Source organism: Neovison vison, chromosome 6 (assembly GCF_020171115.1).
Source record: "Neovison vison isolate M4711 chromosome 6, ASM_NN_V1, whole genome shotgun sequence".
Lineage (NCBI taxonomy): Eukaryota > Metazoa > Chordata > Mammalia > Carnivora > Mustelidae > Neogale > Neogale vison.
The window spans coordinates 216885848-216899685 of NC_058096.1; the positions used below are offsets into that span (position 1 = coordinate 216885848).

Here is a 13838-nt window from a genome sequence, read left to right on the forward strand (position 1 = left end):
GTGGTTTCCCGGTGCCCATAAAAGCCATGTTTACACGACACCGTAGTCCTACTAAGTGTGCAATAGCATTGTGCCTAAAAAAGTGTACGTACCTTAATTTAAAAAATGCTTGGGATGCCTGGGTGGCTCAGTGGGTTAAGCCACTGCCTTCGGCTCAGGTCATGATCTCAGGGTCCTGGGATCGAGTCCCGCATTGGGCTCTCTGCTCGGCAGGGAGCCTGCTTCCTCCTCTCTCTCTCTCTGCCTGCCTCTCTGCCTACTTGTCACCTCTCTCTCTCTCTGTCAAATAAATAAATAAATTTAAAAAAAAGAAAATGCTTTATTGCTAAAAAAAACAAAAAAACAAAAAAAAACACTGACCACCATCTGAGTTTTCAGCAAGTTGTACTGTTCCAGTGTGATCGTGACATTGCAATGAGGCTGTCCCATCTTCAGGCTTGGCGCCTGATTCCGCTCCTCCCTGTTCCCACCACACCTGCAGGTACTTCCTCCCTGGAAGTCTAGAATGCCCCGCCCAAGTCATCCATGAGGGTGGGGATCCACTTCTTCCAAACTCCTGCTCCCGTTGACATTGTGACTTCTTCCCAAGAGTCAGAATGTCCAGAACAGCACTGAGCACAGTGAGTCCTTTCCAGAAGGTTCTCAATTTCTTTTGGCCAGACACATCAGAGGAGTCACGGTCTACAGCAGCTATGGCTTTATGAAATGTGCTTCTTAAATAATAAGACCTGATAGTCAAAATGACTCCTTAATCCCCAGGCAGCAGAATGGATGTGGTATCAACAGGCATGAAAACAACGTTAATTTCATTGTCCATCTCCATCAGAGCACGCCAGCAGCCGGGCACAGTGTCAGTCAACAGTCATATTTTGAACGCAATCCTTTTTTTTTTTTTTTAGAAGTAGGTCTCAACAGTGGGTTTAAAATATCCAGTAAACCATGTTGTAAACCGATGTGCTGTCATCCAGGCTTCGTTGTTCCATTTACCCAGCAGACTAGATAGGTGTAGCCTAATTCTTTTTTTTTTTTAAGATTTTATTTATTTGAGAGACAGAGAAAGCAGAAGCAGAGAGCAGCAGAGGGAGAGGGAGAAGCAAGCTTCCTGCTGAGCAGAGAGAGCCAGATGCGGGGCTCGATCCAAGGATGCTGGGATCATGACCTGAGCCGAAGGCAGAAGCTTTAACCCACTGAGCCACCCAGGCGCCCCTAGCCTAATTCTTAAGGGCCCCAGGATTTTCCAGGATGGCAAGTGAGCCCTGGCTTTCACCTAAAGTCGCGAGCTGCACTGGCCCCTAACAAGAGAGACGCAGCCTGATCTTTGAAGCCAGGCGCTGACCTTTCCTCTCTAGCTTTGAAAGTCCTAGATGGCATCTTCCAATAATGGAAGGCTGCTCTGTCTACACTGAACGTGTGTTTAGTGTGGCCGCCTTCATTCATCATCTTAGCTCGAACTTCTGGATAACTTGGTGCGGCTTCTAGATCAGCACCTTGTACTTTCACGTAATAGAGCGGCTCCTTTCCTTCAGGCTCAGGAACCGACCTCCGCTAGCTTCGAACTTGGCTTTGGCAGCCTCCTCACCTTCCTCAGCCTCCACAGAACTGAAGAGAGCGAGGGCCTCGCTCTGGATGAGGCGTTGGCTTACGGGAGTGTTGTGGCGGCTTTGGTCCTCCATCTAGACCACTCAGCTTTCTCCAAATCAACAATAATGCCATTTTGCTTTCTTATTCCTGTATTCGCTGGAGTGGCACTTTCAGTTTCCTTCGAGGCTTTTCCTTTGCCTTCCCAACGTGGCTTGCTGGTCTAAGGGGCCTACCTTTCTGTCTGTCTCAGCTTCCAATATGCCTTCCTCATTAAGCTCAGTCAATTCTGGCTTTTGATTGGCAGTGAGGGACGTGCCGACTCTTCCTTTCACTTGAACACTTAGAAGCCATCAAGGTGCTTAATTGGCCTAATGTCAATATTGCTGTGTCTTGGGGCGCCTGGGTGGCTCAGTGGGTTAAGGCCTCTGCCTTCGGCTCAGGTCATGATCCCAGGGTCCTGGGATCGAGCCCCACATCGGGCTCTCTGCTTGGCGGGGAGCCTGCTTCTTCCTCTCTCTCTCTCTGCCTGCCTCTCTGCCTACTTGTAATCTCTGCCTGTCAAATAAATAAATAAAATATTTAAAATATATATATATATATTGCTGTGTCTTAGGGAATAGGGAGGCACAGGGTGCCTGAGTGGCTCAGTGGGTTAAAGCCTCATGCCTTTGGCTCAGGTCATGATCTCAGGGTCCTGGGATCGAGCCCCATATACGGCTCTCTGCTCGGCGGGGAGCTTGCTTCTGCCTCTCCGCCTATTTGTGATCTCTCTCTCTCTGTCAAATAAATAAAATCTTAAAAAAAAATTGGAAGGCACAAGGAAAGGGAGAGTAGGGGGAGAAAACGTTGGTGGAGCCGTCAGAACACACACACAACACTCACAGATTTCGTGTGTCGACTTATAGGGGCCCAGTTTGTGGTGTCCCCAAAATGATTAATTACACTGTCACAACAAGATGATCACATGTGACTATAATAAAAATAACAAAAAAGTTTGAAAATCTGCCAGAACTACCAAAATGTGACACACAGGGGCGCCTGCGTGGCTCAGTGGGTTAAGCCTCTGCCTTGGGGTCAGGTCATGATCTCGGGGTCCTGGGATCGAGCCCCGCATCGGGCTCTCTGCTCAGCAGGGAGCCTGCTTCCCCCTTTCTTTCTGCCTGCCTCTCCACCTATTTGTGATCTCTCTCTCTCTGTCAAATAAATAAATAAAAATATTTTAAAAAAAAATGTGACACACAGAAACAGAGTGAGCACATGCTGTTGGGAAAATGGCGCTGAGGGACTTGTCCAACGCGGAGTCTCCACAGACCTTCAATCTATAAAAAATCCAGTCTCTGCAAAGCATCGTGAAGAGAGGTATGCCTGTATTGTATGCCTATTTATATATTATGTGTATATTTAGGCTTTATACGTAAATGTAAGGTTTGTTGTTTTTTTCCTTACACATCCACCCATCAATTTTCGCTTCCTTGGAAGTGATATCTGCTCTCTGGGAATGCAGGGTTTCCCAATCTTGGCAACTGTTGACATTTAGGGCCAGATAATTCTCTATCTACTAGTAACTAGAAGCACCCCTCAATCATGAAACCAAAATGTCTCCAGGCTTTGCCACATGTTCCCTGGAGGCCAGAATTGCCCTCAGGTGAAATCTCCTGGTCTTGGGGCGCCTGGGTGGCTCAGCGGGTTAAAGCTTTTGCCTTCGGCTCAGGTTATGATCCCAGGGTCCCGGGATCGAGTCCCACATCGGGCTCTCAGCTCAGCGGGAAGCCTGCTTTTCTCTCCCTCTCTCTCTCTGCCTGCTGCTATGCCTACTTGTGAGTTCTTTCTCTCTCACTCTCTTGTCAAATAAATAAATAAAATCTTAAAAAGAAAAGAAGAAGAAGAAGAAAACTCCTTGCTAAGACCCTTTGCGCTAACCACCAGGACCCCTTGGTCCAGCTACAACCAGAAAGGAAGAGCTTTCTTATTGACCTGCCCTCGGTCTTCCTTCCATTGTTTTGCTGTCTCTTTAGGTCAGACTTTAGAAATAAGGTCCTGAAGAGGCCCATTTCAGAGATGAGGAAACCTGAGGCCCCGGAAGGGGAAGTGACATGGTCAGGGTGACCCCGACTGGAAAAAGCAGAGCTGGAGGATGAGCCCAGTTGTCTGACTCCCAAGATGGGATTTTAGCCACTAGGCTACACAGGCCCTTCATGGTTCAGCCTCCTTTCAGCTCAGTGACCTCTGTTCCTTCCTAAAAAGTCAGAGAGAAACTAAGGCCTAAAGCCAATCCCCCCACAGGCCATGAAGCCCTGAACGAGCTGCCCTTTCGCCTCCCTGCCTCCTTTCCTTCCACTCGCCTCTTGTTCACGGCTGCCATACTTGCCTCTCTCCTTTGCCTCTAACGTAACAGACACGTTCCTACACCAGAACCTTTGAACTGGCTGTTCCCTCCGCTTGTCACCTTCTTTCCTCAGGCCCACTTAGCCTCCAGGGTCACTTCACTTAGGTTTGTACTAAAATGTCACCTCCTCAGAGAGCCCTTCCCTAATCCCAGGCTCCCTCTTTGCTTCCTGTCCCATGTGTCACCCTCTAGAATTATCATATGCTTTTACCTGTTACTTCTTGCTCATCCTCTGGCCTGAGAACTCCAGGACAGAGGGACTGGATGGCGGGTGTGTGTGTGTGTGTGTGTGTCTGGCTCATTCTTTGCCACAGCCTGAAGATGCTCAATTACCGTCTGTGGCATGAATGGCCCTGCTCCAGATGAGGAAAATGAGGCTCAGGCAGGTGAATCCTCTCCCCAGGTCACAGAGCAAGTCGAGGGCAAAGGCAGGATTTGAGCTCTAACTCAGGAGCGAAGACGGTGGGCTCAGATGCCCCCTGAAACTCTGTCCTCACTCTGTCAGTCTGCAGTTCCCTCGGACCTGCAACTCAGAGGAACCCTGCAGTTAGTCTGTGACTGGTAAAGTTGGGGAGCACCCCAGCAGCCAGGGCCCAGGATTGTGGTTTGGAGGACACCCCCTTCTGTGCGCAGGTGTCAGAGAGATGTGCTTTGCAGAAGTGCAGATCTCAAAACTCCAGCTCCTGGTTTGCCCAGCCCCAACGTCAGCCCTTGGAGCCTTACCGCAGCCCTGGGGGTGGGCAGATCTTATGCCCATGCAGTAAGAACACTGAGGATCACGGAGGCATGACCGAGGGCTCCTGGTCCCACAGAGACTCCTGGGGCAGGGCTAGAATCTGATTCTCACCCACCAGTCTGGAGTCCAGGAGACCTGGGTGTTAACCCCAACTCTCTGTGCGACCTTGGGCAAGTCACTTCTCTCCGTCTGCTGGGCAGGAATGGTGAGCCAAAGACACTGGGAGTTAACACGCAGGTTGGTGCTGGGAGGCCCTGGCACAGGCAGGGACAGGGCCAAGCGCCGAGGTGAGCCGGGAACTCCGAGTCCGCAACTTTTCTGCCAAGTTCCTCTGCCTCCACCAAGCGGCTGTCCCCCCTGCGCCCGTCTGGACAGGGAGAGACGCCTGGTCCCTGCCCGGGGAAGGCGAGGACTTCACCCGCAGTCTGCGGTCGGCCGACCTGGCGCCCACTCTCCAAGGCGCTCGATATGCATGAAATAATAACCTGGGGCCGGTAGTGGCAGTGGCCGTGACTTTGCTCTCCTCAGGGACTAGAGCCTCACAGGCACGTCCGGACTCCGAACGCACACTCAGCCTGTGCCTTTTTCGTCGCCCAGCAGAGGGCGCGCGGAGGGACCCGTTCCCAGGGCACCGCCAGGGATAAGGGAGAGCCAGAGAGGAGGGGAGGCGAGGACCCAAGTGGAGACAGAGGCCACGGGCCAGAGAGACACCCCAGTCCAGCTGCCTCCACCCCTTCCCGGGTCTCGGCAGTGCGTCCCACGGCGGGAAGAATTTGGAGGTACAGAGGGGCACAGGGCATAGGGGTCCGTATGTTGGCCCTGCCCCCAACTTAGGCAAGCCCTCCTCTCCCCGCCCCCACTACCACCGGAGTCTTTCTCTTCCTCCAGCTCCATCTGCCTCTTGACAGATCGTGGTGGTGCCGTGACTCAGCCCCGCAGGGCGCCAGGAGCACAGGCTCATACATCCCCAGGTCTGGAGGGGGGTTGTGGATGCCATCTCAGATGGAGGGCAGTGCCCTCTCTCTGGGGGTTCCTGTGACTCAAGTCTAGGGCTGTCTGGATCCCCTTTTTGGTGGCTGCAAGAACTGCAATGTGGGTAGCCCTGGAACGCCCTGCGTGCGCTCAGAGAGCCCCCTTTCTGGAGAAACAGGCTGGCAGAAAGCCCATTCTAAGAAGCAAGGTTCCTACTGGAGGCCTTTCAGTTCCCCCTTCCTCCTTCTGCCTAAGGGTGGGGGGAGGCCGCTGGCACCCATGCCTTCCCTCTGGCCACAGGCGCTGGAGGCTACGCAGGCCCCGGGTGAAACAGAAACCTGAGCCCTGCCGGGATGTGGTTGAGGTTCCCGTTTTTAATTCCCAACCTGGCGGAGCAGGGTCTGCTCAAACCCCAGCTCCTCTCCTGAGTCCAGGTCCCTGACTGAGCACTCGCTGTGTTAGGTCCTTCACACACATCCCCAATCTCACAACTCTCAAACAACCCCCCACCAACAGAGCAGTACCAACAGCCCCGCTTCACAGATATGGGAAACCGAGGCCCAGAGAGGGCAAGACGCTTATGCCCGGACTCAAGGCATCAGAGAGGTGCTGGGATCTCAGCTTTGCCATTTCCTGCTTGTGTGGGCTTGGGCACGAAGGAGGGACTTTGCTCCTCTGGGCCTCAGTCTGTCCAACAGGAATACCACCCCAGGCACTGGAGACGAAGACATGTGGAAAAGTCCCCGGCACGGAGCCGAGAGTGAGCCATTAAGAGATGGATACCACCAAGAGAATGACGATCATTACCACTAAGCCACTGTCCCCTGAGAGTGCCCAAATACCAGGGTAGGGGGAGTCCCTGGGGTCTTAAAAAGGAAGAGGACCCAATCTCCAAGGCACTCCGCAGGCCTTCACTGGTCTCTCAGGATAGTGACCTGAGCCAGTTTGGCGGGGCAGCCCCCGGTCTTGGCATTTCCTGTTGATTTCAGCTTTTGTTTTCCTTCAGCTTCTCTCCAGTTCCCTTTGGGAAATCTCAGGCTATGTGTGCTGGGCCCAAGACACTTGCTTCCTGCCTGGGGGCAGGGGTGCGGGGGGGGGGGGGGGGGGGGGTTTGTTTCCAATGAGAGTGGGTGGGGGCGTTTGGGGGGGAGGTGTAGGGCCTGCTGGAAGGCTCCAGAGAGAGTTAGAATTGTAGGGTCACAGCCTAGAGAGGACTCCCCCAGAACTCCAGGGGTGAGAGGCCTGAATCTGACCGTGTTAGAGATGTCCCAAGCAGAGGGGCACCCGTGGGGGTCAGACATAGCACACAGGCGAAGCTGTCAGTCACCTAGAGTCAGACCCCCAAGCACAACTAGAGCCCACACCGTAGCCAAGAACACTAGATGGTTAGAGCAGAGGAGGGCAGGCGGAGGGGAGCACACCCCAGAACTCAGAGGACTCCTCCGCTCCTCAGCTCAGGGGACAGAGGCGGCAGAGAGCATGTCCATCTTAGTCAGTATCCCTGGGAGCTCGGACAGTCCAGCTGACACGATCACACGGTCCCAGGGCCACCATCACTGCCTCCCAGGAATGCCTACTGTCACAATATGTGCCTCGAGAGCACACGCAATCACTATCACAATTGCTGTCCCCAAAGCACACACTGTCACATCCTCATGGTCCTGGGAGCTCAGGGGGTCCTACTGTCACAATTCCTGTGACCCTAAGTACACAAGTCACACAGTCACTAGTCACAGTCCTGGAAGCACGCCATGTATCACAACCACACTGTCCCGAAGCACACACACGGTCGTGCTGTCACAATCATGGTCTCGGGAGCACATATGGTTCCACTGCCATAACCACTGTCCCTGGAGCACACATAATCCTATGTCACAGTCGCAGGTCTCCAGAAGCCCAGGCAGCGCCTATAGCTAAGACACAGCTAGTAGTACCCCAACAGCTGGAGCCAACCCCGGTCAGGGAGAGAATGCCATCGAACCAGCCTGACACCTGCCCTCACTAACAGTGTCCCCTGGGGGAGGCAAGGAATCCCTTACTACCCTGTGCTGGGACCATGCACTCTATGGGGATCAGTCCCTCCCTCTGATGAGCTACTGAACCCTAACACTCCTGCCCTGAGTGGGAGCTCCAACGCAGCACACAGGCCCCCAACACGGGGTTCCCCTAAGAGGCTCCCTCTGGATTTCTGACCCTAGCTGCTTCAGGGCGAGTCCCCAAATGCTCCCCCGCACCCTATAGAGTCCTCCACCCCCTCAGGGGACTCCAAGAGCCCCTCAGCCTGGAGAAAACATTGTGATCTCAGCAGGCGCTCCTACAGTGCCCCCTAGGAAACAGTACAGTGCCCCCAGGAAAGTCCCTTCAACTACCCAGCCTAGCCACCGTCCTGCGCTGGCATCAACTAAGGTTCACGCTGCCAAAGCTGCAGCCCTCAACCAAGACATCCTTAATACTACACGCAGCATGACGCCCCCTAAGTCGACCCCAGGACCGGCTTCAGCAGGAAGGGTACTCGTGTACAGGGCATCACCAGGGCCGCGTCCCGGACGCCCCCCACAGTAGAACTCCCCCTCCCCTCCACACCCCCGCGAGTCACTCGGACTCCACCCGCAGCGCAGCGCCCCCTGCGGTCAGCGGGGCGAGTTGCGTCCTCTCTGCGCGCCTATCCGCTCCACGCGCGTCCGCCGCCCGGAGTCTTACCGCCTGCAGCTGCCTCCGCTCGCGCCGCCGCTGCCGGTGCCGGTACCGTGGAAGGACGAGGGCCAGGACATGCGGGAAGTGCGCAGGCCGGGCCGGTCGCCGGTGTCCACGGCGTCGGCGCGCTCTATGGGCCGGTGTGGCGACCGCTCGGGCTCTGCGCGCTCCGCGCTGTCGGAGTAGCCGCGCTGCTGGATACGAATGGGGGTCCGCGGCTGCCGCCACAGGTGCTGGGGGGGCGGCTTCAGGGTGGCCTGGCCCTCCCGGGGCCCGGGCAGAGACAGAGACAGGCTCCTCTCCGAGGGGGCGGCCGGGGGCTCCATGGCGCCGGCCCCCTACTGCGCCCCGGGGGACCCCGGCCTCTCCAAGGTGCACCGTGCTCAGCGGCGCGCTAGCCGACGCGTCCGAGGCCCCGCGGGTGCGCCCGGCCTCGGTGGGGCCATGGCGCCCCGGGGACAGACCCGGGGGCGCTACGGGCCGGTCGCCCCCGGGCCGGGCGCCGCGGCTTTCTGTCGGCGGCTGGCGCTCTGCTCGGCGCCCGGCAGCGCTCTCCGCGCTCGGCACCCCGCTCCGCGCCAGCCCCGGCTCCTCCGCCCCGTCCCGCCCCTCCCCGCCCCCCGCCCGCCGCTCTGTCAGCGCCGCCCCCCTCCTCCTCCTCCGTCCGGGCCAGTGGGGGGCAGCCACCCAAGGAGGGGGCCCCTCCCCGCCCACGCAGAGCCCCGCTCCCGGAGGGGAGGGGGCGCCGGAACTCGGCTCTCTCCGGAGCGCCCTGCCTAGCCGCGGCGTGCACGGGAAAGAAGGAGTTAAACGGTTAATCCGATCAGGAGGAAGACACCCGACTGGTTGCCGGTGTGTCAGTCAGTCCGTCCATCATGGCGGGGGCGGAGCCCTATGCTGGCGTGTCCTCGCCGCTACCCCTGGCAGGGGGGAGAGTGTGGGGAGTGGTCCCGGCGCCGCCGGTGCGGTCTCTGAGGCTGGCAGCGGCGATGTTCCGGGATTCTCCTGTTGGTGGGTCGGAAGATGGTGATGATGTGTGCCCTGGGCAGGATGGGCGTGCACGTGGCCCCTTCCGAGGGTTGTCTGTGTTTTTGGTGTCGGCTGGAAGTGTGTGTGCGCACGTGGTTGGCTGCTGCGGTCTGCCTGTTTCTCTGGATTTCGCTGTGTGTGTATCAGTGTGTCTGTGGGTGAACGATGTGTGCGCACGTGTGCTGCTTGTTTGGAGGGTGTGCGCCGCTGTGGGGTCTGTTCTGGTGGCCTGGGGCTGTGCATGTGTACCCACGCGTTTGGGTGTGTGTTGTGGTCGGTCCGTGCTTGCCGAGTTGTGCAGGCAGTTCAGCCTCGGCTGTTTTACTGTGGTGTCTGAGGGAGTCTGCATGCGTTGGTGTGTGTGTGTGGTCCGCCCGAGGGCCGCTTTGGGGTGTTTCTGGGGTGTGTCCCTTTGGTTCCCGTGTGGCTCCAGGAGGACACCCCGGCTGCCCGCCCACCGCTCTGTGTATCACTGCCTCTTTTAAAGCGCTTCTACAGGAGGTAAACTGAGGCAGGTCTCCCGCAGCCGCGAGATGCACCCCCATGCCCTTTTCAGGCGAGTAAACAGCCGAGCCTCCTCCCTGCGGCCCCCGCCGGCAGAGCCCCCCTTCCGGCACCTAAATCGGGAGTCGCCGTGACTCACGCTCCCGCCTCCCCCAGCGCCGCGCCGAGCGAGCGAGCGAGCGAGCAGAGAGCGAGCGGAATCCGAGCGCCACCCTCCCCCCATCTCTGCCGCCCGGGCCGCGACGGAGCCCTGGCGGTAGCCGGGCTTGGGGAGCGCAATCTCCCGGGTGTCCCCCCTCCGGGGCCCACGCGCTCTCGGACGCTAAACGGCTTGGGTGCGCGTCCCCGGAACCAGGTCCCTGCCCCCGCGAGTCCCCCTCACGGACTCCCCAGGGCAGGCCGTGCCGTCTGCCACCGCCCTCCTCCCTCCCGCGCCCCCCCACCAGCACTGTGCTTATAAAAAAAAAAAAAAAAAAAAAAAAGCGGCCGTCTCCAACCCCCACAGCCGCTTTTCTCCCAGCCCGAGGGGGCTCCGGGCGTGGGCGAACGCCGAGCAAGAACCCGCCCCGCATTAGCAGCCGCGGGGTATCCCAGAAGCCAGAACTGTGTCTCCCGCTTCTCTCGGGGACCCTCCCCCAACAGTATATAGTCAAAACGGCTTCTAGGGGATTGGCAAGGGCTGCCAGTCCTCTCCAGATCATTTGAGGGTCCTGGGCTGGGCCAAATTCTTGGGGCCTGGAGGCTGTAGCGTTAACCGGAGCTATCAGTGGGTAACAACGGATCAGGGCGGAGGTGGGGGGGTGTGGACCACGGGCGGGGGGGGGGGCGGTTTGCAGAAGGGCGGAAGGCAGTGGGCTAAGGCTGGTGTTTGGAGCTCTGCTCTGAATCCGGGTTAGACAACGCTGGACCTGAACCTGGCAGAGGGTAGAAGGATGATTGGGGTTGGGGGGTGGGGGGGGGAGTTGGAGGGAGATACATTAGATCCAGGGAGGAGGGATGATAGTCACTTCCTTCCCCCATCTGGAAATGAAGCATTAGCTCATGACCCAAGCAGAGAGACCCTGGAGATCTCCAACTGAGTAGATAAGGGGATGGCAAGATTGAGGCTGCAGACAACAATGGCCTGGGGAGGGCCATAGGGTCAGGGGCCTGGCCAGCAACCAGGGCAAGCTCAGTTGTCCAGCTTTTGAATTCATCCTCCGCCAAGATAGGGGCTGAAGTGCCCTCAGAGGACCCCAGATGAGAAAGAACAAGGGGCTCACACATATCTCTTATATCTCCTCCCAAGAGAAAGAAAATGCCAGTCCGGCCCTCCACCAGGGTCTCACCATCCCCTTTAAGGCCTGGAGGAAAGTGTATCCTCCCACTCAGCTGACAGGTGGGAGCCCCACTGCCTAATCTGCCCCAGCTCTCTGTGGGGGCATGATGGGACTGGAGGGCTGAAACCCTGCCTCTTGCTGACTCAGGGAGTTGCAAAATGGAAGAAGGGATTCCTAGAGGCAAGGGGCACCCTGGGGAAGGGGCGACACAGCCTGACCCACAGGGCTCCAGAAATTTCAGCTGACTTTGTGAAAAGCCAGGGGCCTGGAACATGGAAACAGCTGGTGGCTGGACCTAGCCTCGGGCCCTGAATCTCCATCCCACCTCCCAGCCTGGTCCCCTCCTATGTACCTGTCAGCCTGGGTGATGGAAATCCGCGGAGGGACCAGCAGTGGCAGCGTGGTGGGCCTTGGCGGCACTGGGATCGCAGGGTCTGAGGGCTCAGTCTCCGCCCAGCCCAGGCCAGGACCCGTGGAAAGTCTTCGGCGAGGGCGCCGGAGGTCTGCCCCCAGCATGCTGGCCCTGGTGGGCTCTGGGGTCTCCCACAGCCTCTGAGGAGGGACAAGGACAGGATAGGGGCATGGCCTGTCTAGGCTGCTCTGAGCCCCTCCCTCCAATAACACCCTTCCCTAGCCACCTGAGAAAATGGCTTTTGGGGACATAGACTCCTCGTGTCCCCCTCACATCTTAGCCACTCGCTGATCCCTCCCATAAAGGGCGCTTTCCCACGCCTTCTCAGCCATAATTCTTACAGGGCTTCCTTTTGATGTTCCTTCCCTGGGGCTCTGGACCCTCATGCCTGTACACTGTGTGCCTCGCTGTGAAACCCCTTTAACATATCCCCACCGGGCACACCTACGAGGCCGTCCTGGCCTTCCTGTCTGTGGCCCCTGCCCCCCATCTTAGACCCTCAAGACCTTACCCCCAGCACCCCTTCTTCACCCTACAACTCACTCCCCACCTGGGAAGCCCCTTGGAAGCCCCTGCGTTCTTTCCCGGGCCCGAGAGCCTCTTGGTCTAGGCAGCTGGAAAATTATGGAATCGAGGGAGTAAACTGAGGCTCAAGGCGACGACATTCCTCAGATTTGACAACGTGAAGCCATACTTAGTGAACAGCCATAGTCACAAGAGGGCGCCCGTCTCCCCCGCGGCCCAAGCCCCACCCCCAGCCTGGGCCCCGCCTCTCGCACCTCGTCCCCGGTCCCGGCCACCGACAGAACACTGCGACTCCTCTTCATGCTGCGAGGGTCATGTCCTCCCCGGCCAGCGGCTCCTGAAGGACCAAGCCAAAGACATCCGCCGTTAGTGCCCCGGGGCTCCCCCTGCCGGCAGAGTCCGAATCCTACCCTCCCTCGTTAGTTTTCTCTCCCGTGGCGTGACGTCAGCGAGTGGCTGACGCACTGCCCGGGGGGGTGACGTCGCCTGCCCGTTGCCAGAGCGACAGCTGACGCACGGCTGGGGTCTGGACGGCGTCAATGCCCGGGATGGCCACTGGGGGGCCCGGAGCCTCGGGACCGGGTCGCCCCAGCCCCCCACCCGTCCTCCCGCGGGGGCTTCCCCCCGCCTGGGGATCCCGCAGAGAAGACCGGGAGCTCCCAGAAGCGGCCGCGTGTGGCGCGTGGTCCGAGCCGGGGGCCGGAGGAAGCGTCTCCTCCGAGCTGTTGGGCTTTTATGCCTAAACCCGAAATAGCTCCGATGTGCGGGGGCCGGGCGCAGCGAGACGGCGGCTTGGGCACAGATGGGGGACGCACAAGCAGAGGCGCGCGGAGACAGACAGGGACGCGTGGAAATAGAAACAGACAGACAGGGACACAGACGCAGCTCCCGATGATGAGTGCGTTCTGCCGGCGGCGATCCTTGCCTGAAAGCCTGGAGGAGGGGGAGGCTGGTTCACTTCACCTTCGCACCCACGTGAGGCTATTGCTGTGTGGCCATGGGTCAATGACAAGCTCTCTGAGCCTTGGTTTCTCCTCAATGAAATGGAATGATCATCCCTAGAGGGTCCATGTGAGAATGAAATGAGATCATACCACACTGAATTCTCACAGGACAGTGTCTGGCACCCAGTAAGTGCTTAATACCACCAATATGTGAACCTGAGAGAGTCTGTTAGAACCCAAGTCAGATCATGTCCCTCCTCTGGCCAGAGCCCTCCACGGCTTTTATTTTCCTCAGAGGAAAAGTCAGAGTCCTCATGAGGAGGCCCATACAGTCCTGGCACAATGTGCCCGGTCACCTCAAAGTCCATACCTCTCACTCCCTCTCAGCTTCTGTTTTATCCACACTGGTCTCACCTGTTTCTGGACACAACAGGCACACTCTAGCCTCAGGGCCTTTGCACCTGCTGATCCTTCTGCCTGGAACTCTTCCCTTAAACATCCACAGGGTCCTCACATTCTTCCAGTCTTTGCTCACATCTCACCTTTTCAGGCATTTTTCCTGGAGTGTCTCTCCATCTCACCCCTGTTTAATTGCTAGCCCTTCAGGACTCCCAATCCCTCTTATCTTGCTCTATTTTTCACAGGTCTTATCACCTGATAGCATTCTATGTAATTTATCTATTACACTTATTGTCTCTTCCCGCATTAGAATATCAACTGCAGGAGGGCAAGAATA

The 13838-nt window shown here is 57.6% G+C and overlaps 1 protein-coding gene across 1 annotated transcript in view; it reads right to left on the reverse strand.

Annotated features, from left to right (window-relative positions):
• PDE4A (phosphodiesterase 4A) overlaps positions 1 to 8849 on the reverse strand; it is a 38867-nt gene extending 30018 nt beyond the window's left edge. The window contains exon 1 of the mRNA XM_044254222.1: positions 8376 to 8849. Coding sequence (XP_044110157.1) covers positions 8376 to 8695 — 320 coding nt within the window. The 5' untranslated portion in view covers positions 8696 to 8849. The remainder of the gene's footprint in view (positions 1 to 8375) is intronic.
• Between the last annotated feature and the right edge of the window lie 4989 nt (positions 8850 to 13838).